General features: G+C 37.0%; 1 protein-coding gene across 3 annotated transcripts in view; it reads right to left on the bottom strand.

Annotated features, from left to right (window-relative positions):
- The window catches only part of AKAP6 (A-kinase anchoring protein 6), a 322,203-nt gene that overhangs the window by 169,183 nt on the left and 126,465 nt on the right, over positions 1-26,555 (bottom strand). For all 3 annotated transcript variants that reach the window (XM_021402796.1, XM_021402797.1, XM_021402798.1), the window contains 2 exons: positions 19,792-20,043; positions 13,237-15,018 (listed from right to left, as the gene is read on the bottom strand). In XM_021402796.1, coding sequence (XP_021258471.1) covers positions 13,237-15,018; positions 19,792-20,043 — 2,034 coding nt within the window. The remainder of the gene's footprint in view (positions 1-13,236; positions 15,019-19,791; positions 20,044-26,555) is intronic.

Raw genomic sequence — 26,555 nt, 5'->3', positions numbered from 1 at the left:
CCCCCCCCAAAAAAAAAAAGAGAGAATATGAAAACACTGAATGTTTTCAGTATATTTTTGATACAAGATTCCTTTAAATGAGGAATCTGGATATATGCAGTAAAGTAAGCACTAGCATGAACACTGTCAAAATTATGATACAAAATACAGAGGATGCAACTGCATTCAGTTAACACCACTGTGGAAAGCTTTATGTATGCCCTCCGCCTATGTCAAATTTTGCTTTTGCTTTTTATGGATAAAATTTCCCAGATGTACTGTGCCTCTATATGGCACAGGTAGGAACATTAATTCGGTACCTTTTGGCTTGTAATTTTAAGCTGTGGAGGGATAATAGTGCTCAGTTTATTAGGCTAACATTTTCATTTAACACACATGCTGGCTTATTGTATAAAGGTATACTTCTGGTCATTGCATTTTTGAAAGCACAGAACCCTTCTAATGAGTTGAACTAAGATTAAAATCAGAATAAAACAGAAGCGGCAAACTATTAAGTGCAAACATACTAAGCTCATCTATTATGGCAGTTAAATGTGACTGTACAGTGTCTACTGTGTTCCACAAACCTCAGTACAGATGCACCAGACAACACTGCTTGTTAAATCACTAACCCAGACCTTTTTTCTCTCCACCTTCCCTTTTATTACACAAAGGGAATTCTCTTCTTAGAAGAATTGGTTATGAGGCTGTTGCTTAAAAATGAATGTCCAATTTTGTTGCAAGCAGACAGTGTTGTAAAGTTTGTTCCCAATTTACAAAAAGACTGAGCTCACAAGAGGGGTCTGTATACAAGGATGGGCTGGCTCTAAGGGCTCTTCTATCACAGAATACATTAAGAAACCCTTTGTCTGACCACAAAAGGACTTGCATATTAGTCTCAGGAGGAACTCATTCCTGCTCATGGACTTTATTTTCAAAAGGATAAAAGTGTACTTTCTTCATAGGGAAAGGTAACTCAAAGAAATCCAGGTACTCAAGAGGACGAGGCTGCAACAAACTGCCATGGACAATTTAATTGGAGTTGGACTCAGAGGCAACAATAAAACCATTAGCAGCACTGATGTTAGGGATTCCCAAGGAACCAAATGCCACAACAGAAAATATTCTGTGTTTTACATTGTCAAGATTCTGTGGCAGATAATGACTTCGCTGAAATACAGAACTGACCAAGCACATCAGGAGGATGCTAATACTTAATATGCAGTTCGGGATACATTCATTCACAGTCTAAAAACTAGCAGCTTTCAGCTAAGAAGTACCACACTTATTCAATAATTTCAGCCTATGAGAATATGAAATCTAAATGTTCACTCAAAACAGGGAAAGATAAAGATAGAAAACTTTCCATATTGGACATTCTGTACAGGCATATCTTAGTCTTCTACTATATACTGCTTAGTTAGACATTTTTAAGGCCAAATATGATGCTATACAAATCTTTCACAAGTGCCACCTCTTGGTTTTGTATCCAACAACCACATACAGAATTAGAAGTGACTACTGAATGTATTTTCTTTGATGGGCATCCACCTTACTGGTCACAATTCATACAGTTACAGAATGAAAAACAGTGGTACGGGATGTTCAGTGGCTCATGAGGTTTTCTTATTTTAGAGTTCACATTATACATTCTGATGCTGCAAAACAAGGGTTAATATGTAAAAACACAGTTATATCAAGCACAGTGATACATACAGTCAGACATAGTTCAGCTTTTCAGGGGGAGGTTAGTGGACAGGCAAGAGTACTTCTTGAAACAGTGTGAGTGACAAAGCACAGTTCTTAGAAGCCTAGGAAAACACTGCAAATTAACTAAGTTCTGATTTTGTCCTTAAAAGTCAATGAAAGGATACTCTTGACCTTACTTCTTGCAGACCTTTTAGTCTACGACTAAACCTGCAGACTTTACTAGCATTCCTAAGTTCCATACTGTAGTCTGACTAGAGCAGGTATGGCAGTAAAGACCTTTAAGAAGCTCTCATATTCCCAAAGCCTTCTTGGTAAGATAATCACAAATATAAATGGCTTAAAAAGCAGGATACAGAGGAACATGCAGTTTTACTATTCAGTCCATTAAAAATAACTACATGTGAAGACAGGGAACCTGATTCTGCAACAATAAAGTCACTGTCCCCATGGGATTGTTGTGTAGGAGCAGAAATAAAGTCAAAGAGCAGGTTACACTAATCTATGTCTTAAGAACCATTCATGAATGTATGAATTATTACTTAAACCTTTCATGGTGCCATAAATGTGATTCTTTCCTTACTCTATGCCTTGTCTTGCCTTTGTTCAAGGTGAAGATCTACTTTCTATTTGAAAGAACCACCACAAGCCCTCCAATACTATTTGAAACTTAACAAGATCTAAAAAGAGACCTTGACAGTATCAGCAGATAGGCTCTGGAGCAAAACTAAAGATAGTTACAGGAAAGTAAGCCAAACTCATCCAAAGCCCCATTCCTGAGTGATTCATAGACAGCAGTCAAGCTTCCAGCACCACTGATAGCATTTCTCCAGTCTTCTGATGGCCAGTGAATGCCTACAGCCTAGAGGCAAAATCTGTGGGCTGGAAAGACACTGGTGGGGAGCAGAGATCCAAGCAGCCTTGAGGCCAAGACATCTATGCACTTGAATGCCATACAGTGGCACAGAAAAGGTCTTTGTGCCTTTGCAAGTGTTTAAGAGTAGAGAGGACCAGTGCAGAGAAGGGAGGAGAACAGGAAAACTCTCCGATACAGTCATCATTTAAGGAATCATCTGGTGTGAACTTAACAGTAATATGGATTGGTTGTAAACCTCCAGAGATGCCATCTGCTCAGAAGGCAGTAATGCCAGGCATACAAAATGTCTGTTGATCTCTCACACTGATGTGACCAGGATTTCTAACAGAGACAGAACGTTAACAGCCGTAGCACCAGTAAGGTTTCAGGCTTCCAGTGAGGAGAGAGTTCATGCTGCAAAAGTACAGACCAGTGCTGTATCTCAAAAGTGGTGTGGGATTCAAAGCACTCCTGGGAATCAAATAAATAAATAGCGTATCTTTCTTTGTGTGGAAAAAATTAACGTATGTCAACATATTTTAGATGACAGGAAATTATTTTGCCTCTCTACCTCCGAAGTAACCGTGCACCGCAACTGGGATGTGGACTATTTTCAAAGCAGTATTTCATTCAGACCGGCTCGCGGCCTCAAGAGCAGCGCCTGCAGCCCCGCCTGACAGAGCAGCTCCGCCGCGCGTCCTGCGCCAGCCCCCTGCTGGAGGCCGGGCGCACCGCCTGCGGGCACCGCGCGGGCCGGAGCCTCGCGCACTGCTGGGAGCAACACTGGCCGCCAGGCCCCAGACTTTGACTGCTCAAGTACTAGAACCACTGGATTTTGCAGACACAGAATTATTGGTCAAGGAAGTAAATACTCTTCACTTACCAGTTCTGCCTTGTCAAAAAGCCTCTGCAGTGTAAGTCTGCACTCGCATGATTCTTTCACTCTCCTCATTCAGCATCCCTAATCTGTCCTCTGATGAAATTTTGAGGTAGAATGAGAAGAGGTTCTTGGGGAAACAGTTTGAAACTATGGAGTGAACAATATGGGCAGCAGAAAGGACAAATACAAGAGTTAAAGGATACCAAGATCCCTGAAAAGGAGATAGGACAAGGAAAGAATGGCTAAACAAGAAATAAACAAGCTATTGGAAATGAAATTGACACACAAAAGAATTAAAGGCAGCGCAGACAGCAATGGTGATGCTGTGAGTGAGGCCTGAGCAATGCACAAACTTCTGAATGATCATCCAGTTCTGGTCCTTGAATGGTCTGGTCGCTGCTACATATTGTTTCTGAAAATACATTCATTCACAAATAGCAATGCCTGTTGTTGGTCATGTCTCCCAGTAGCTTTCACTACTCTTAAAATAACTCTTTCTGAGTCATTCATTTTCGACATTAAAAAAGATATGTGCCCAAAATGTGTTCCAGTTGAAGATAAGTTTAAGTTTCTCTTACATGCCAGCGCATCAAATATCTCAAACTCAGGCTTTTTTATATTATACCCTCCTGTGATCCTAAGTCAAAGACTTGCCGTATCTAGAGAGCAGCCAAGAGACGTGCATGTTTTTAGGTCATACTCTTGGACTCACTCATATGATAAACCAGGGAGCAAGTTATGACCACAGTCTCCAGATATTTGTAGCCAGAGATGTACAAAGGGAAGGACAAAAGCAGCAAATATGCCTGAGACAAGACAGATCATGTTAGCTACTACCCAAAAGGGGAACTTCAGCTCTGCAGTTGCAGCTGAAAGCAGGGTCTGGGTTCTGGAGGGACCCAGGGCACAGTGCAGCAGAGGGCAGAGTGGCCTGGCTAAAGGGGAACTGGTAAAAATACCAGGCACCAAAATGAGCTGCTATGTCCTGCTTACAGGATAGGGGCATACTGCTGTGATATATTCATATCCATTTTATGGTCCCAAATTCTCCTTTTGTCCACTGTTAAAAACTCTAAACTACAACAGAAAATATAGAAATTAGTTCAGGATCTGTTGTTTGTAAGTACAGACTTACTATTTGTTCTACAGAAAAACCTAAAACAAAATGTTCTGATCAGAACTGTCCTTATACTTTCAGTATGAAGTATTTATTGTGTAGCAACCGCGATCCAAACTCCATGGTTAGTGTGTGTCTGTAGTCAGCATCTACATTTTTAGTGAAGCTAGCTGCCTGCTACACTTTTTCTAAAAATGCTGTCAATATAACTATTGATGTTGAAGCAACTTATGGTGATGTAAGTGTACTTGGAAGTACTGCATACCTTATTTTCAGATTGTTTTACAGCTAATGTATGTATTTTTGATTATGAGCTGAACTCCATCCAAAAGATGAACTAACCTTCATTTGCAATTTTTCCATATAATGGCTTCTGTAATACATTAGACGACTTTATTCTGCTCAGAAAAATAAGCAATTATGGATGGCCATCATTTCTTGCTTGGCATGCTCTGAGTATTGGAGTCAGATGCAGCCTGGGGGTGGGACACCCATGTGCAGCTGTTCCTCCTGCTGAGGGTCAGCTGTGACCTTGCACACGCACTGGGCAGCACCACAGGACTCGACCGGTGCCACCCAAGCACCTCCTCCCACCAGTCCTAGCATTTCCTTACTGTTTGATCCTATAGTTCTTGGAAATTGACCTTACTCCCCCAGCATTTAATTCCTTTGAAACTGCATGTGATGTACATATACCATCGTTGTTCCTGTAGCCTAAATACAGCGTGGGCCTATTGCATGATCTCAATTTAAAAGAGGTTTGAAAGCTGTCCGGGCTGTTGCAAACAATTTACATTTTCCCAAACAAAGAACAAACTATGTTAAAAGAATGACATTAACCAAATTGTGTACTTCCAGCAAATGGCACAAAATCAATTTCAAAAATTCACAGTGCCTTTGTAATAAAGGACAAATTAATTATATTTTACATATCGTTTTCAGTAAGTTAGCCGTTAAGTGAAAGTGTGCAGAAAGGCACAAAATTCCTGGCCTGAAAATCAGAAAGTAATATTAAACACTGCTTATTTATATAACATAAGTAAAGTTCTCTAAATGATAATAAAAATATTGGTTATATTTTCAGTAAGACATTTATTATTTGCAGAGAATAGAGTTTATTTTTGAAATATATTTCACAATATCTCTGAAGAAAATAGTACACTTCCACAATAGAAGGGGAGATGCAGGTTATATTTTTTAAAGTTTAATAATAGTAGACATATTCTTGCTATTTCTTTTTAAAATCAGAATAACATTTAAACATTAAATACATTGGAATAAAATTCAAAGCAAAAAATAGTTGGAACCAACACTAAAGTAAAAATATCCTCATATGGATGAATAGTCATAAGGAAGAAATATTATTGTTTACAGCTATTTAATCTCTGAATTTCTAACAAAGTTGCCTATAAAGTTGCACAAATCTTGTTCGTTTGAGAAGCAAATTAAATTTCTATTAAATAGGTGCTGTAACAACAACTGGCCTCAAGAGGGTGATATATTACCATACCTCGAAGTTTTCCTATTGGAAGGAAAAAAAACCCAAACCATTCTTTTTTACTAAAATAGAGCAGATGCTATTTGGTTCTGGGTAACTGCTGAATATATTAACCTCTGCCAAATCCTTGACATGAATTAAGATACAATGACCATGATTTCTCCTCAAAATCAGAAAATTGAATTCAGCATTTCCTGTTGAGTACGGCTAATTGGTGAGAAGAGGTTACATCTGTCGCCTCACAAGAGATATTTAAATTCTTTGACCCATGAACTTGTTTTGCAGTTAAGATTTCCGTGTTTAAAAACTAAACCAGGGAAAGTAGTGATTGCCACTGTTCTGTAAGTATGACAGCAGCAGGGAGAAATTAAGAGTTGTCATCTCTTTCTTTCCTCCATTATTATTTCTCCAGTTCTCCAACTTAATGTCCTGTTATGCACTCGATTTTTGTTCACTTGCAGTCTACAAAGAAGTCATGCCACTATTACTTCCTCCACTAATTGCTTTTCTTTTGCCTTCTAATGCATTTACTTTCCCTTTAAAATATTTCTTTCCAATGGCCTCTAGTGGGCAGTCGTTTATACCCTCTCTAAACCCTAATTCTGAGTTACTTTTTCTTTTTTTTTTCACCAAAATTTGGAAACCTTTACAGAATAAAATAACGAATAATCTCTGGTCTTTTGTCTGTTCTCTTTTTATTCTTTGCTTTTAACGCCAGAAGCTTTGCTGTTTTTAACAAATTTACAATTTTCTCTTGTTTTCTGTAGCTCAGCAGAATTGTGAGAAATTTCCACTGCAATGCGTAGGTTGAACCTGGTTTGGACTCACCTGAGCTAGCTTTATGCTAGCTCCTATAGTTCAGTTACTGCTATAGTGTAGCAGTATTTACAGTTTGAATGACTCTGGGTGTCTTTGGTCTCATACAGCGCAGTAAGGAAACAATCCTCTAGTCAGATGCTGGATCAGCAGGGAAAATTAATATTAATAATATTAAGGTTTTGCAACTTGAATATCTACACTGTCTGCTACTAAAATCTCTTTGCTTGTTGGTTCTATCTTGGTCAGCCTGCTCTGTGAAGTTTCCAAAGATCATCCAATGGAAAGTTGAAGGAAATCTAGTCCTCATTCTGGTAAACTTATTTGATCTACTTGAAATCAGGGTTCAAAATAAGTCTTTGCTATCAATAAAGGAATATTCAGATAAGATTTTTGTTAGCTAAGGATAGTTCAGCTTCTTGTTAGGATTATCATCTGCACTCCAAAATCTAAGGCAAGGATGAACATTTTTTTTGTCTTTCTGGTTGCTTTTAAGATGACTTTCAAAAACCTGTGTATGCCTACAGATAGTCTGAAATTAACCTCTAAGAGACAGTTTTCTGTCCTTATTTGCCACAAATCATATTCACTCTATGCTTAATGATGACAAATATGATTTAAGAGTCAGTATGCTTTAATGTTTCACTTCTGATCCTAACATACTGGAAAGGACAGAGGAATGAAAACCAGTTGCTGTCAAAACACATAAAGACACACAAGAAGAAAAGGATATGAACATATTCTGAAGAGTTATGCAATAATATTACATAAGTGGACTTGATCTTTCCTCTCAAGTTAATCCTTTCTAGACCCTTGAACATTTCTCCTGCTCTGACTCATCGCCAGCATGTACACATTTTAAGGCAGTGATGCATTAACAACAGTAGATAGACTGAAATTTAATTTAGTTGGAAGTTAGCAACAATGTATTATTTAAATAATTAAATATTTAGGCTAGGCCATGGGGACTCTGGTATACTGTATCTTTCTGGAATATCCTGTACTTTCTCACAGAAATAGGTAAAACATTAGTATCCAGGAGTCTGAGTGTATTATGTAACAGAACAGCTAGACCTTAAAGCACTGGGAAAGGCAGAGTTCTGTAAAAATAGAAAGCATGAGCGTTCTTTCCTACCCCTCTGTATATAACCATGTTTAAGGGAACAATAGAAAACAGAAATGTCAGTTCAGCAGTTTTCTGTTGGATAATGATGGCACTTCAAGGAGTGAAAAAAAATCGAATCAATATAGCAATAAAATCAATACATAAACTAGTTAACAGGGTTTCTCAGAAGTTATCTCAAATTGAAACCAAGAGGACTGGGATGTGATGTTTAGCTGTGTACACAGCAAGAATCATGAGGTGTTCAGAGCTAAAGATTGTGCATCAGATGTGAGCCAAACACACTTGATGTAGAACATCACTTACAATCAGTTCTACATACTAGTAAAGACATACCCTGACATCATTGCTACTAAAATTTGGAGGTCTTTACACAGGGAATTAAAAAACAGTTTTGAACAAGCATGTGCTTCACAATATATAACTCCTGCAGTCAGTTTTGAATGTGCAGCTACAAATTCAGAATTTGCACAGCTTGCATAGTAGTTGCTAGTTTTGCAAAGATTCCCAGTGACAAACTCAGTTATAAAGCAAATGCCAAAGAAAATGAATGCACTCAGAAGAGCTGTTTAAATTCAAGCAAACAGTTAGGAACCCAAATGTTTACTGTATTTCAATATCCTTTTGTAGTAAGAAGTATTTGAGTAAAGGTGTGAGTTCCATGTGCGTTACTGCTTAATAATAGTTTAACCAGCTTGAAAACGGAGGGATGGGCTTTCAAAGCAGGGAAGAAAGCAACAAAATAGTTCTTGACTCACAGTACAAAATGTGATGCAACATCCACAGTTATGCTGCACAAAGCAGCAGAACTGCTGAGAAGACTGCAGAGTTGCCAAGGTATTTCTGGATCTGATCCCTTTTTACTTGGTATTGTATTTTTGTTGGTAATTTTTTTGTTGATTTTTGTTTTTGCAAATTTTTCATCAGCAAAGAGCGGTATTTCAATATAAATATTATGAAGCAGCATAGTAAGATTTACACATGAAAAAATGTGGACAACCACTTTACTATTAGGAAAACTATGCAATCCATTTGTTTTAAGGGGACCAGTATTAAAGTACTGTTGCATAATTTATTGAAAGAAAGAAGGCTGAGGAGAGCACTACGACACTTGAAAAATCCTCTATCTGGTAATGCAAAAGAAGCATGTCCTGTTCCCTGTCAATTATCTTTGCTTTTTCCACCTGTTCTGACATTATAGTTTTATGTTCAGTTTTTCTTTGTTACCAAGCCCTTTCAGCATTATCATTTTCTACAAGTTTTTCAGCACTCTTAGCACCATGTCCGAACTTCATTTGTTCACTGTACATGGTCTTTACACTAACGGTGAAAATCATCTCTAAATACAAGTAAACTTTGCTTCTCTTATAGCAATCCAGCTTCTACATTAACTATACCAATGCAATGTTTACATCTCATTTTCTGCCCAGAAGCATCTGTGTCCTCTTTCAATTTAAACAATAAAAATTCAGTTCTCCAAATATTTTCCAACCATGTAATTTGCTCTACCTAGCCCATCAAACTATTTGCTGAAGCCTACAGCTTAGCTACCTCTTGTCACTACCCTTTGAAAATACAAATATTTCCCACACAAACATATAGGTTATTTGTCACTCTAACAAGTTTAGCTCTCATATTACACTCTCTTTTCTAGACTGCAAAATTCACCAAACATTAGTCCCCCCTAGACAGGAAAAGTAATCCTATTATTCTAATAACTCAGAAAAGAGGTACTTAATCTCTGATCCAGTGAGAGATCTTGGCTACAGAGGGGAAAAATGACTGCACAAGGGTGACAGTGCCCCTGACTGGGCCCTGGAAGGCAGCAAAGGCTTGCAAAAACTTTTCATTGTAGGATCCCTGGTGCATACTCTAATCCACTGCAGAAAAATGTGTCAAGAAGGTGAGTAACCAGTGCCAGACTGAACTCTTCAGACAAAAGGCAGAACCACCAGAGTTAGGGGAAATTCATGAAAAAATGGGATCGACAGATATCAGATTGCTGTTTTCAGGAGAAATTCATGTATTCATCTGACTCTTGCAAAAACTGAGCTTGCAATAGAACAAGCTGCAAGTCTATAAATGGGGAAAATTTGACAGTTTTCTCCATACAGTAAACACTGAGGCCTGAAAAGCCAATATTTCTTAATTTAAATGGCCTGTCTTGCACGTGTCTTTCCACCTTTCATAGTAATTCCTTCAAAAATCAGATAGAATTATAAGTGACCACTGATTATGGGACACAGATGTCAGTACAGTCATTCTAGGACTGCTTTCTAGAGGAGAAGACAAAGCTGGCTGAACAATGTTTTTTATTACCATTACTATCTTATTACTGAGATGACTTAAAATGCACTATTACAATATCATCCTCAAGATGATCTTCCACTTTTTCAGTTTGCACATAAAAATGAAAAAAATATATTATTAGTATGATTGTAAGGAAAAATTAGTTTTATCAAAGAAAGTAGACTTTAAAACATTTCAAAACTGATACTGTGGAGTTCTAGAATTGTTAAGGTTGGCAGGGACCTCTGGGTCAGTCTGGTCCAACCCCTGCTCAGGTAGGAACACCCAGAGCAGGTTGCCCATGCAGCTTTTGAAGATCTCCAAGGAGACTGCATAGCCTCTCTAGGCAGTCTGTGCCACTGCCGTTACCCACATGGTACAGTGTTGCCTGATGTTTAGACAAAGCCTCCTTTGCTCCAGTCTGTGCCCACTGCCTCTTGTCTTGTCACTGGGCACCACTTAAATAAACCTGGCCCCATCCTCTTTGCATCCTCCCTTTAGATATTTATACACATTAATAAGATCCCCCTGAGCCTCCTCCAGGCTGAACAATATTACTGCAAATAATGCCAGTGATTTTGCCTGCAGGAATGATGCTGTCATATCTTTTCCTTTTCCAGTTAGTATAATAGAAACTACTAACCTGAATCTGCATTCCAAAATTAATTTAGAGTAGCTACTAAAAGCACTTTAATGCTATTTTTAGTGTAGAACTACACCTTAACAATAGAATGAACATTCAGAATTCTCTATCACACATTCTTACATTTATTTCCAGAATATAATTTCTGAACTGTACACAGAACTGCTACAAAAATTGCAATGTACCACAGAATGGAGATACCCAGAACTACCTCATAAGAAGCATATGCCAAAGAATTAGCTGCAGTACAGGGCAAAATGTGGCAGGAGTATGTAGTATTTATCGCAAAGTAATAAAGTGTTCCAATTCAACTGCAATTAGGCCAGTCAAGCAAAATTCTCTCTGTGGATAATCAGAAAGATTAACAGTATGACAGTACCTGTGCAAGGGCATGTGCATAGTTTGGAAGTATGAAAAAACATATTTGATTGATTTCCTCATATGATTATATTCCATATCAATGAGACAATGGAAAAGTCTTCCAATAAATACTTTAGCATACGTTCAGCAAATTGCTTACCATCAAGATATTTCCAGGTTTATATTAATTCAAAATTATTCCCATCGGTATAAAATATTGAAACCTCTTTGTTCACTCTACTAAATAGCTAAAATATGACTTTCAGTGATTTTGAGGCTGCCAGTTGTTTCAAAGATGTTGTTCTCCAAAAAGGAAAGGTTGAGGTTCTTTTAGTTTTGTTTTACAATCTCAATAAATAAAGTATATTAGGCTAGACATTTTCCACAATGTAACTGGATTACAAACATGCATGAGCATGCTTCTTGTCTCCTTAATTCACTTCTCATTTCATACCTGACTTCTTTAGCATAAAACTACCACTAAAAAAAAAAAAAAAGAATTGAATTACTGCTAAGACGTGTATTCATGCAATTAGGAATTCTCTTTTTGGGACTGGAGATTTATTAAATAACAGAATGCCAAATGACGATAATTAAAAAGTAATGGCACACTTTTCCTAGTTGGCTTGGGGAATTACAAAACAAGAGAACTGGCAAAAGAAGGACTCCGTTGTGGCACAGGCATGGTATTTTTTAGAAGGATTTTGTTTACAATCACCTAGCAGAGCTATTTTCTATTCTTCTATTACTTACGTCAAATTAAAGTTGCTCAGCACCATAGAGTCACTGAGGCAGGAATTATCACAGTAAAAGCTTTTGTATTGAAAAATTAATTATTTGTAGTTCAGTAAACAGAAGACGTAATAATAACAACAGATTAATAACAAAATAACTGAAGACAATGGAAAAACTCAGGTAAATAAGTAGCTTGTGAAACCCTTGTATTTCTTTAAAATAGTATAATTGTTCTACAAAACTTTTCAAAACTCTTCTCTTTTTATTCACAGCTCAGGAATTCATTTCAAGCCATTCAGTGTAGCCCTTTAGGTCACCCTTTATAGTATTTTTGTGAATTTTAAAGGCTTTGGGAATTCAGCAGAGGTGGAGGTTTCTTTTCTGACAGCCATTTTAAATGAATATACGGCAGATGGACATGAAATATTCTGAATAGGAGAATTCTCCTCTACAATAACCAGGAAGACAAAGGCATTAGAAAACTAGAAAAAGAATTATTATCAATGTAAGATGATAACTTTACTATTGAGGTAGTTAAGTCATTTTCAAACTCAGCTCCTTTTCCAAAGTTTATATTTCTTCTCTGAAAGAGCTCTAATAGCATTAACAACTGTGACCTTTTGCCGTTTCTGAAGAAGAGGTACTTCTGAAGTGGTGCAAGAAGCCAAAAAAAAAATCCTATCTCAAGTTAAGTTAAATTAAAAGATGTCACGCTTAGTTCCACCAACACCGTGGGGAATATCATTGCAAGGAAAGAGAACTGATTAAAATGAAATGTGGTTATTATACATGATGTGACAGGAGTCAAGAAAATTATCCCCATATTCTTGGACTAAAGCAATTATTTTTTTTGTTAAAGAAAGTACGCAATATGAAGTAGGCACTACGAAGCATCCTTTCACTTAAATGATCCCTGACTTTCAAATGCTTTCAAAAATAACCTATTATGTACATAATCTTGGCCAAAAGAAGCTCTGCAGTCTTTGTAGAATATGTTTTGCCAAGTTTAAAGCATTGGCATAAGTAAAATAATCAAATTCTGTGTAATTGAGGTTAACTGCAGCCAGTTATAACCACAATGATCATTGCTGTTGTCTACTTCTATGGGTCAGTAGATGAGACTATTTTCATCATTAAAAGAAAAACAAAGCAAATTCTCCCTTGCCCCCAGTTTCATCTCTATGTATAGGCTTATTATGAACACAGTAGAAAAACACAGAATTACGACCTTACCTCAATTTTTTCCCATACAGTTTCATAATTCTCTTGATGTTGTATGTCTTGCATGAGTTGATGAATTAAAGCTGATTTATTTGAGGCAGAAGTTTCATTCTCAGTGGGCTGAGTGGCAGCAGTCCTTTCTGACTTTGCTTCAATATATTTTTTAATGCAAGATACAGGCACAGAAAGATCTTCATCAGAGAGAATATCACTGAGAGGCCCCGATTCAATACTGTCACCCAAGGAAGATACTATATCACTTGAAGAGCTTGGTGAAATTCTACCCATTTTTTTGTGCTTTTTTACCTGGTATGTTGGATACATCTCTGAATCTGAGTTCATTTCTGACAACTCCCAGTCATCAATATTTTGAATAGTTTCTCTTCTGGGCCTTTGGGGCAGCAGCTTTGTCAAATTTTCTAGTTTTAAAGCTAACACTTCAGTCTGTTTGAGATGTGAAGGAAGTGCTAAATACTCATCAGAACCATACCAGACCTCACCGTCTTTACTGTTTGTATGACTGTAACTTGGTGATGAGGATAAACTTTTATTTTTCTTTCTTCTCAGTAAAAGAGGTGATGAGTTGATATGTTCAGAACCAGCTGAGGAGGCACTCTTTTGGCTACATGTTGGTGAACTAAAAGGCTCAGTTTTACCTTGTGATTGTCCATTTGGGTCTCCCTGGTTACAAGAATCTGATGATGCAGAAGTAGAATCAGTTTCTGTGCCCTCTAGAGACTGAGAGTTATGAGAAGTAATTCCATTTTGTAAAGAACGCCCTCTTTTTTTGACTTGTATTGGTGGAGTTGTTTTACACATACGTACAGATGTTCTGCCAGCTTTCACTTTCTCTGGAGTGTCATGAGACTTCTTGTGCTTTGATTTTTCTTTACAGGTGTAGTAAGCATGTTTTCCTAGACTTACAGGACTGTCTTTAAAGTGATTATTTATTGTGTACTCAAGATTTCTATCACCTATTTTATTTAAGCAATCATAAGACTGACTAACTGCAGATGGACTACTGTAGGGTGACTGTAAAGCTAGGCAAAGCTTGGACCTGTCTGGTGGATCTAACAGTGAGGGTGTACTTCTACTCATTTCATTCTTTACTATCTGAGAGATTTGCCTTTTAAAGTCGTTGGCTTCCATATAGTCTTTAAATACATCATCTTTCAGAAACAGACCTCTTTTTGGCAAAGTAGGTTGTGTAGGGGAATCTTCATTATAGTTAAAGCAGTCTCTTATGGATCTCTTAGGATTTGAGTTTTCACAGTGAGGGTGTTTGATTTTTTCACCACCGAGTTGTGGAAGATTATATTCCGGTTTCTTTAGTGCAGAAACTGTTTTGTTCTCAGTTGATGAGATGCCATCTTCAGAGCAAGGTCCTTTAGAAACAGAAGAATTAGCAGAAGGAGATTGTGAAAGCTCATGTGGTCCTTTCCTGTCCTTGCTTTCATCTCCATCTTCTGATGCAAGAGGTAAATGGTTTTTTTTCTCATTTAATGTTTCATTACTCTGAGGAGCAATGGAATCCGTTGCTACTGTAAGTAAACCCATGCTTCTGATAAGTCCTGGAAAGTCCTTATCCATCTCACTATAGTTCCAGGATTCAAATGATTTTGCTTTACCTTGACTGGAGGTCATATCATCTAGAGCACCAAGCAAATCCTCACTTGGACTGTAGTCAGATAGTTCAAATGCAGTAATACCACAATCCAATGACAAGTAATTTTGAGAACATTTGATAGTTAGCTGTCCAGAATCATCAACTTCAGTTAAAGAGTCAAGACGATCCTGAAACAGAAGAAGAAATGGTACCTTTTAGAAATTTAATTTCATATGTTAAACATAAGGTAATGAACTATCAGCTTTATGTTTCACTGCCAAAGATCTAGTAAAGCATTCATCACTGAACAACCAAGAAACTGAAAAGTTGATATAAGAAAAATAAAACAAAACTTTAGCTCAAGTGGTTACAACAACTATTTAAAACAATCATAAAAGGCAGAAATTCATGTTTTAGGGTTCTAACTCTAGGTAGCTGAATCCGTATGCTGGTCTTTCTTCCCTGGTTTGGTCTACATAATAGATATTTTTAAAGTTTTACCTACAGAAGGTGAAATAGGGGTACTACAATATCACAGTAATAATCACCACTTGGACTATGGTCTAAACCAGAAGAGTCTCAATAAAGAAGGCTATTGTTTGCAATCTTCTATAAACGTAATGTTTGAGCTCTGTACTTTGTCCACCCCACGTACATTAGTCAAAGTAACATACAACAAATTCCTCTTACTAGAAATCTTATTTGTGGAAAAGATAGATTAGAAAAATATTTATCAACTCAAATCATGGACCTTGAAAATATTTTTTTATTCAGGATATTATATCCAGATGTAGAACCTATGCCACAAACTGTTCATCATCAATAATCCAGAATTAAAAGGGGAAGTTTCTATAAAACTGTCAAATTTATATTTTGGAGCAACATTTATTAAGGAAAATGATGACTAAACAATGGTTAGTATTAGAGCTGCATTTTTCCTCTGATTTCAGGGAAAGATTAGAAACTGTAAGGCCATATATAAATCGAAGTCCTTCCCAAAGGCCCTAAGGGCCTTCATTTCTCCTGAGTAATGAGCTCCATTCCTTTGTCTCTTAAAAAAGTGTTTATGAACCTTAATAAAATTTACAATTACATTCATTAGACCATTTTGCTTGGTCATTCCCCAGGCAGCCATTTAAATGTGTGCTTCAGATGAGCATTATTTAATGCCACTATTACCATAGTTTTATTGTTTTTATTTCAGGAAAATATCCTATTAGTTACTCGCACAGCTACCAAGAGGAATGACTTACTTAAAAAAATCTGTCTGTTTCCACATAGCAATATTTCCTGTAAAACTCTGTAGGCTGTATTTCCAAAGCCTTCTTGTATTTATATTTGATCCAGTACAATTCTGCACTTTTTTTTTACTCTTTCAAATAAGTGAAATTAATTTGCAAGGTATTTCTACTGCGAATTTCCTGAGTGTTTGAGAACATTCAAATTCACTGTATATTAACATGGCCCTTTCCATATTTCCTATTTTTATCAATTGTGAAATACAACTCATAGATTAGGTTGAGCTAGGAAGAACTCAGGCTGCACTGAATTGATTTTTCTTTCCCTCTTATCTATCCCTGGGTAGTTCCTAAAGGGGAAAAAGTCCTTCAAACTATTAATTTTCTAAAGTTCTTACTTAAAAAATTATTTTCTCAATTTGGCATCTCCATCATAGCTGCTTGCCTCATTGGTTTCTATTCTATTTCCTCCAAGCATGAAATCTCATGTAACTCTTCTTTCTGGCACCACTGAGATAGTCAAAAGTACAGTTACTGCCTTCCCAGCTAATTAGTTGTGTTCCTAAGCAAGTCAATATGGTCTGTGCTGTATGCTTTCCAAAATGGTATAAACAGAGCCCAGGCAGGACTGTTCCCTGCCCAGAAAACTCTCCGTACACTGTATGAGCTGCGGGAGCAGTGATGCGATTTACCAAGATGTCATCGTCTCACAGAGCACAAAAGAAATCTTGGCAGATCACTTCCACGGAGTTCCTCAGTTAACACTGGCAGCCTGAGCCACTCTCACATTTACACAGAAGATGGCTGACTTAAGGATCAAGCCAAACATTTGGTGAAATGCTAGGTTCATGGACTACAGAAAAGCATAATGTTTGATCTGCTGGCTCAGATTCAGTTTCCTTCTAGACTAGTATATTGTGTCTGCAATCACTTCTAAATACTTTCTGCTAGATGAGCTATAAGATATGGGTATATATATACGTACATGTTCCTTTCACACAAAATATATCTACCTGTACCCTCAGCTTCCACCAATGAACACCATAAGAATTTCCTCATCCAGTGGATATCATTGTTCCTATCTTTCCTTAGTACTTCAGTTTCTTTTTTAAACCCATATATACTTTCTAATTCTAAGTGTCCTGAGGTAGTGAATTCCAAAATAGAAGTCTTTGTTTTGTGGAAAAATTTTCTTCTATTCATTCCAAACCTGACAGCATCTAGATCTTCTTAGGTGAAAAAATGAACTTTCATTCTCTGTTCATATTCCTCAAGAACTGAATTAAGAAAATGTTTCTGTAAGGAAGGGTTATCTGTTTGGGTAAAGTTTTCTTGGTTTGCTCAAGCAATTTCACTATCCACACATGCATGAAAACTCCTACTAGATATATTACTTATACTGTGAGGCATTTAGTAGTCACACAGTATAGACTTGTCTGGAGAAGGATCCAGGGGTGTAGGTGAGACCAGATATGATTTTCTCTGTTATCTTTTATTTATTTTCTTCAGTCAAATAAAGCCACTACCATTATATTTGATGAAAAGCTTGAATAGATAGATTAAAAGAAGATTAAATTCTACAGAGCAATTTGTGGGAACCTATTCAAGCATTAGAACAGAAACTTAACATTGATATTTTTCCTTCTATTCCTAACCATTAATTTTACCAAATGCTATTTATGCTTTAGCTGAGAGAAATTAAAGAATTGTGATAGGGCATACTGCATTTTCTTTATTACCATGCAAGCCAATCTGGCAAAAAAAATTTCCCCACTGAAAAATAATCCACCCCTCTCCAGTCAGTCCTCTCCTTTTTTGGAAGGACATTTTTTTTATAGCAGTTGTAATAGGAGCCATATGGGACATTTTCTGTTTCTTAGTATCTGAATTAAGCCCTTTCTTAGGTCTTGAAATCACCATGCTCGTGCCAAAAAATAATGATTTCACCCTAAGTCACCATCCTGGATGTTCAGACAAGCATCAGTTTCTTTCAGACTTGCCAGAGAAGATTTACCATCAACAATAAAGCAGAAACTGAATCTGAAGCACCAGATATACATATATCAGGAAGAGAGAGTGTGGAAGGTGGGCCTGTGCATGTCTGAATATTGATTTCAAGGCCACCCACTTTGCTGTAGCAAAGACAGATAACTCAGAAGGGAGTAGAGAGGTATGCACATTCTCTTTAAACTTCGGAGATAAGAAATTAAGAACATCTTTAGGGGGCATTTGACTTCCTCTGTAACATAGGTCACAGAATCCAGCAAGTGATGCCCCCCAGCGGTCAATACTGGATACAGTCTCGTTCGTCTCAATCATCCGTTACCTGGATAAATGGACAGATTGCACCCTTGACAAGTTTGCTGCTCATATGAAACTAGCGTTTGCTGATATTTCAGAATGCTATGCTGACTTTTAGAGAAATCTGAGCAGCTGGATAGTTGGGTGAAGAACCTCATGAAGTTCAAAAAAGCCAAGTTCAGCATCCTGCACCAGTACAGCTTTGGGGCTGACTTACTGGAAAGTATCTCTGTAGAAAAGGATCTATGGGTCCAGGTGGACACCAAGTTGACCATGAGCCATCAATGTGTCCTTGTGGTAAAGAAGGCCAACGATATACTAGGCTCCACTAGGAAGAGCCTTACCAGGAGGTTGAGAGCACAGAGCACTGGAATAGGCTGCCCTCAGATGTTATGGAGTCTCCTTCTCTGCAGATATTCAAAATCTGTCTGGAGATGACCTGTGCAATTTACTCTAGATTACCCTGATTGAGCAGAGGGAGGTTGTGCCAAGGGGGTGGAGGGACAGCCTCCTCTTCCATGTAACTAGCAATAGGACTAGAGGGAACTGCCTCAGGCTGGATGAGGGGAGATTCAGGTTGAACATTAGGAAGTAATTCTACTCCAAAATAGTGGTCAGGCACTGGAACAGGCTGCCCAGGGAGGTGGTGGAGTCACTGATCCAGGAGGTGTTCAAGAAACATTTAGTTGTTGTACTGAGGGACATGGTTTAGTGGGAAATATCGGTCGTAGGTGGACAGGTGGACTGGGTGATCTTAGGTGTCTTTTCCAATCTTGGTGGTTCTATGATTCAAGGCAATTTAACTAAATGAATCCATATTTACAAACCACTTACGTGTGTGTGAATTCAACACTCCATTAGAGGAAAAAAAAAGTTTGATTCATGCATAATTGTTTCTCAGGCAAAATATGTGATTGTTTAGAGGCATACTGCAAAATCACACTCAAAAGTCCATGTTCTCTCCTTTAAAACAAAATTGACATAACTTGGAAAGTTTGGGAAAACGTGCAAACTTCCTGTTTGCGTATGTAAGAAGGGAAACGCTCAAGCTTTTTATTGAAGAATTTATTGCACATAAAAATTGGGTTCTGAATTGCATGTGATCTTTAAATTCAAGAGTGACTAGACACCACTCTGTAAATGTTTCCATTCCTTCACAAAAATTATTTAAACCAGGAGATTACTTTATTTACCATTAATACGACATTTCTGAAAGCTGGTTTTACTGGTTCTTCCCTTAGTTTGGTTCGAACAGATACTAACTGAAGGCACTCAAGATAGATTCTTACAAAATTAGCACTAAATATCTATATGTCAAGCTACAGTTAAAATTGTCTTCCTAGCAATTTAAAATGTACAATAGGGACAAGCTTCTGCAAATACAGATAAAATTATCAAAAATGCTGAATTTAGTTACTATACCTCCTTTGTCTCTTCAGAAAATGCTTGCAGAATATCAGTCTGTCTGGTGTAGTTTCCATTTGCGTCTTGTAGCCCCTGGAGAATGCGCTCTCTCAGAACCAGAACAGAAACACGGAGTTGGTGCCAGAGTAGTTGTACTGTATGAATATCGACTATCACATTGACAGAGTATGAGAGAAGCTTCAGGGAAAACTCAGTCTCTAGTAGAGCATGAATTTGTTCAACATGATCAGATATATCTTCACAAATATCCTGGAATGGAAAAATAAAGTAGGTATTAAGCTACAGGCAAGGTCCATCCATGGATCAGATCTACTTGTCAACCACTTTTTATTAAATGCAGATTAGCTTATTTCAGAGAGGAAAGATAACGTAATGAATACATCTAGGGTTCTCTCTCTATTTATTTATTTATTTATGGCAATGCTACAGGAACTGAACCAGCAGCTGTCTTGTTTGGCAGGAATGCTCTGTAAGTGCAGCGTACAGTAAGGAAAGATGGCACAACAAGATCACATGAATCAGAAGCAGAAAACTAACACTGTAAACTGACATCCTAGAAGACAGAAATAGGAATGAAAGTGATAATATTGCCACAACGAATGTCTCTCTCTATCCCTTTATTTTTTTCCCCTCCAGTTAAAATGCAGACTATCTGATCTGTTCCACCATCAACAAAATTCTTTTGGACAGTATTTCCTTTTAAACCTAGCCTCTATATTCAAGTAGGGAAAAGTAGAATGATTTCAATGTGGATAAGCTATTTCTGAGATCCATTGCTGACTGCTGCAGTGAGAAGTCGCTAATTTTTGCATAGTCTTGTTCTGAAACCAAATTGAACAGAAGATGAATGTGGAGGAGAAGCTGTGAACAGCTGTGTTGAGAAAGCAGAAAAGAAAATGTTAAGTTACCAAGTTATAAAATAAAGACTTTGGTGGGATGGTATCCTCCAAATTTAACAATATTTCAGATTTCTGAACGATACTGCAAACAGTATAAGATCTTTATGATCGGCGTCTAATTTTCTTTGTGAAAGGATAAATTTAGCTAACACGAGACTTTAAGGAATACTTAGACAAAAACTATTGCGTGAATAATGATGCTTTAAAACAATTCAGCTTGAAAGCTGTGTGTAAAAAGCATGTTACAAACAAGTAAGGAAATGTGATGAAAATACTGAAAAAATAGCACCAGAGCCCAGCAAATGGTGGTATAAAAATACATGACACTGACAAAAATGAGAATAAGCAACATAATTTTGAGTCATTTCAAATTTGCTTTCTATCAAAACAACCCCATTAAACAATTATAATAAAAGTTTGTGTTGCTAACGATACTCGTGGTTTTGCACAGGAAAAGAATAACAAGATATTCAATAAAGCCGATTCCTTCTAAATTAATAATATGGCACAGTAATTTTTATCCATTCAGATTTGACATCTTCAGTCTGAAAGTAAAGCCAAATTATTGAATGTGTAGCTGTATGTATATAACAAATTAAACCAAAATTAAATCTCAAGATAACATTAAGAAGTACATTTAGTACAAGAGATAGAATTATCTTAAATAAACTGCCTTAAATAAACTGCTATGGTTGAGTACTATGAGCAGTAACTTGTTTTAAAAAAAGTCCTGACAGCGAAATCAAGTCTCTTTGCAGGAGTAGCTCCCAGAAATGCCAGAGGAGAACACAAAAACATCCGAGTTTCAATGAGCAGAGTTTTGGGTCTGCCTTCAGAAAGAGGCAATCTCCCTTCCTCTATCTCTCCTTGATCACTTGGTCATGACAACTAGCATCTATATTTTCAAGTACAAAACACATGGCCTCACCTGGCAATGCTCAGGGCTGCGTGTGCTCAGAGTTTCAAACGTTCACACACTGCCAGGTATGTAAACTGACTCAAGAGTTACCAGATTACTGCACTAAACCCATTCTACAGGCATAAAGGCACAGCTAAAACTCTTGGCTAAGTGTTTTCCAGTCTTTGGAAAATGCTGTTACATATCTATAGAACCACAGTAGAAAGTTTACTGGAAAATACAGCAGTATTACTATGCTGTTACAAATATTTGGAAGAATATTCTAAGCAAATTAGTTAGACTGAATTTGCATTCACTTCTCTAGTGCTGCTCATGTCTCCTCCCTTCTGTCCATGAAGCAGTTTAATTACCATTGTCATTGATGGGACACTGCCCAGTAACTGTAACTTTATATATTAGACTCAATCTGTACAAAAATATTTTGTATACCCTCAGCTGGATGAGCTAAATTATGTGCCAATCAAGTTTTCACTATTTTCTAGCTTCTCAAGCACATATTCACCTGCTGAATTCAACTGCCAAAAAGATTCTCAGAAGAGAGTTTTGACAAGGAGAAATTGTCAATGTATGAAAATATTGAGTAATGAATCTAGATATTACAGTAAATCAAACGAGTTCAGAACCTCAAGTTTTCTCTGGAGTTACTGTTACTCTGCCTCCCAAAGCACCTGAAATTTCTGACAGAGACAGACTTTCAAAGCAAAACAAAAAAGTTTGTCCTAAAATGCAAATCACAGCATCACTGGAGGTTTGAAAGTAGTCCATATTCAAGGACATTTTCTGTTAATTTTTACATGGCTTGTTATAAATTGCACATTTTCTTCAACAATCAAACTCTGAAACACTTTACAGTTAAGAGCAATACAGTAGCCAAATGCTTCATGTACTAGCAAGACAATTAACCACTCATGACAGATCAAGCAACACAGAGAGACCTTAAAGCCAACCTAGGCAATATATAAGTAAAGGTCACATATACGTAACAACTTATAAACAACTTTTAACTTTGCTGATAAATATTTTGACATTATGTGCTTTCTACATGTGTGTTTTTTGTTGTTTTTTTTTTTTTCTTGCTTTTGCTGCATTGTTTTTTGTTGGTGTTTTTTTGTTTGGCTGGTTTGGTTTTTTTTCCACTTCTTATTAGATGAAAATCTGATTGAATAGGTCAGGAGGTTTGATTTAATTTACAGTTGGGCCAGGCAGAGATTTAAAGGAAGTTAATTCCCCTATTAACAGATCCAAACTTTCAATGTCCAGAAGCCCTGGACAAAAGTCTACAATGCATGAATAATATGTCCAGGTTGCAATGTCCTTTTTCATATTTGCTATGTGGTCCACTTGCACACACCATCCAAGTCTCAAGAGAAGCAAGAAAAGTTTGATTTACTGGGTGCTTGCAGGCAGGTAGCATCAATGAAACAGTCTTACTGAACATGTACAAACCCTGTGTGACAGACAGTGGTGGATCTGCAGCCCCTGATGTGCCAGATCCTGCACACATGGTTTGTGGCCATGCACCAGACTACTGGGTATTTCTGGACAAGAACCATGAGAGTCATAAGTTCATCTCCCTGTGTCACACAGCACTCACGACTCTTCATTTTCAATTGATTTTGTGACTGTTTTCACATGAGCTGGATTTCATTTTATCACAGGCTTAGTTCCCAGATAAAATGGATCAAAACTGGGTTTAGAGCAACTTCATCATATATTAAATTTGGAAAAAGAAATTAAGTCCCTGTTGGTATCTGCTTTCCTTGCTTTGTAGCCATCATACGATGATGGAAGGTAAAGGCTCAGCAAAGGAAGAGAAATAGCTGCATAACACTAATGCCAGCACTTCAGCAAGGAAAAATGATGGCTTTTGTCATACACATTACTGCTGCTTAGTCCTTAGCAGTAGAGTGTCAATAAGGCTGCAACCTATTTACTTATCTTTTCTTTATGCTTGCCTGGTACAAAATAACCTCTTTAGAGGAAACAGTACAATCTCAAATCCAGATGGCATTATCTATATAACATTTTCTTACTACTGTATGTGATATTTATATTTACAGATAATTCAGCAAAATGAAATTACTACCTCTATCACAGATAAAAATTTAATATTTTTTTTAAATAATTAATGCAGTTCAAATACATCATGGAAACACCACCAGAGATTCTAAGTTAAGGGTAGAAATAAGTTATTCACTTTCAAGAGAATTCAGAGTCAATGTCTTTGCTGCTAAAACTGCTGGAGTCAAGTTATTTCCAGAGTTTATTCAAGTCTTGTCTTCAACTGTGGCACTTTTGAACAGTGGGGGTACTCATGGCAAAAAACTTTAAGATGAGCAAGGACCCGCTGCAACTTACAAAAACTGCAGAGGTGAGATGGTGCATCAAAGCCATCGCATGGTAAAAGTGAAAACAAATCTGGACTTATTAAAAGTTCTTTGTCTCAAGTAACTGGTATAGAACTATTACAGACCATATCGTTCAGTTGTTGCCTGAGGACATCTTTTCAGATGCTGTTAGTTCACTTTTGCAGTGATGATGTGCTGCCACTATTTTTTGCATGGCAAAATGTGCTTCAGCTTTTTACACAGCTTACATCCAGTCAGCTGCACAAGTCTGCATCTGAACATGGTGGTGGTCTCATCCTACCACAGCCCCTCACAGTACACAAGTGATAGTGTTCTTGTTATAAATTCCTGATCTTTCCAAGGCTCAATATCAAGACCTGGTAAAATGTGGTCTCATTCTCATTCTTCCTAACTCTTTGTACGTGACTTAGTATTAGATAGAGGAAAAAAAAAAAAAAAAAAAAGAAAAAAAAAGTCAAACATTATCATATGTCCTTACTAAACTTTGTATTTATAAACAAAAAAACCCAGCAATGTCATCAGATAGTGCCTAAATGCTGCAACGAGCGCAAGTTGTTTTTACCAGAAGTAGTAAGTAGATAAAATAACCCTTATACTTTTAACTAAAAAGAAAAGAGTGTTTATCTGCTGGCATTTATATCAGGTCAACTGCAATAATATATAACCTACAGATAAAAGTATAGAGATTCTTCTCCATTTTAAAATATATACTTTAACATCACGAGTTGTTACAGCCTGAATTTTACAGAGTACCGTTTCCAAAGCAATTATTTTGCAATCATTTATCTCAAACATCAACTGCACACTTTTATTTTTAAATTACTTCCTACTTGCATTAAGGTAAAAGTTCTGTCATCCTTCATGGAATATCCTGTATATGGACTGTGGAATTCTTTAGGCTAGAGGGGCTGTATTCACTTGGCTGCCAACTGCCCACTTCACTCAGTCTCCCAGGCAGCTGATCCTGTAATTTGCAGCTGCTGAATCCATCAGCCAGCTCATAACCCTTCACGTCAACTAAAATAGCCTGAACCACAAACATTGCAGTAGACAAAGAAAAAGTGCATAAACAAACCCTCCAGAGCCGATGAAAGCTAAGCTTTGATGTGAACTGTAAAATATATATATTTTTTCTCTACTCCTCAAGAAATTCTGTTACAATGTATGTGAAACTATACAATATGTTGCTTCAGAGTTAATATCAGTAACAGAGAAGCTGTACACCAGATTTCTCTTCTTTGATCTCACAGTAAAACCTCAGTATGAAAAACAGATTGCCACACAGTCTTAGAACTGCTGTACACACAAAACAAAAACTGTGATTTAGGAAAACTCTATCCACTTGGTCTTCCCTTTATGTGTATTCTAACTGCTCAGAAGACAAAGTTTGTGATCAATTGCTATCCTTCAGAAAAAAAGTGTGAATCTGTCAATCATTTTTTGAAACGTACTTGCCAACTATGAATTAAACTCAGTCTGCATGCCCTTATATGCCACATAAAGAATACAAAAGAATTTTTATTGCTAAACAAATAAAGATTTATACCTTTCAGTACAATATTTGCCTTTAAAATGCACTTTGACTTCACAAACAGAAGTAGCTTTTCATCTCTACTTGCCTCTATCTCCAAGTAGTGTTTTAATAAGGATAAATTTATTTTCTTCTAATTCGGATTATTAGTGAAACCTTAACAGCAAACACTACTTGGACTGTTTTGCAGATGTTTTTAAGTGTATTCTTAAATCAAAGAAAATAGCCATGCATGAAAAACCCAGAGTTTGACCAAGCAAAATCAACTGCCTTGGAAAGCTCTCACCACAAGTTCTAAGTCAATAAAGAGCTGAATTGCTCAAGTACTGTAGCTTGTGTCATTGTGGCATCCAGGAGGTAGGGGAAATGAAAGCAATTTACTGTTGCAAAGCACAGCAGCAAAACAGCTAACAGGAGGTTCCAAGATCACTGACCTTACCTTTTGCTTACAACAGCAACTTAGGAACATGTTGGTCCTCAAAGTAAATTTTTCCACTCTCATAATTTTCATACTACTGAGAGTAACTTTCTGTGGTTTGCCAATCTTCTCTGAACGTTGTTCTCTTTCCTGTTTGTCTTTTATTTTAACTTACTATCTTTATTGTGAGACTTCAAAATTCCAGTAAGTAGTCTACATTTTACCTTTTGCTAAAATTGTCAGACACTTGTTGGAATATGGCAAAGTTATTAATTTGACAGAAGTGTTTTCCCTGCAGAATATCTTGATTTCTTTTTTCCCTTAAAGTACCCTGTTTTTAAACAGATTTCAACATAAATGATCAGGTCTTACAAGAGCCTAGCTGCCTTGGCACACGATACTCAAAAAAAATTTCGAATTAACTATCCAGTCCAGTGATCAGGCCAGTAGGCACGTCCTTACTGTAATCTGCCATCTCAGGATTCAGTGACTAACATTCTTATATCCCTGTAATTCAGAATAATGTGAAATAGATGTCAAATCACTGTTTTTTTGACAGAGCTGTTGCAGTAATGGTTTGTCTGAGACTGTGAAAGATATGGAGCTGCTCTGTAATAACTTATTA

Source organism: Numida meleagris, chromosome 6 (genome assembly GCF_002078875.1).
Source record: "Numida meleagris isolate 19003 breed g44 Domestic line chromosome 6, NumMel1.0, whole genome shotgun sequence".
Taxonomy (NCBI): Eukaryota; Metazoa; Chordata; class Aves; order Galliformes; family Numididae; genus Numida; species Numida meleagris.
The sequence above is the reverse complement of the archived record's forward strand: the minus strand, read 5'-3'. Positions and strand labels throughout refer to the sequence as shown.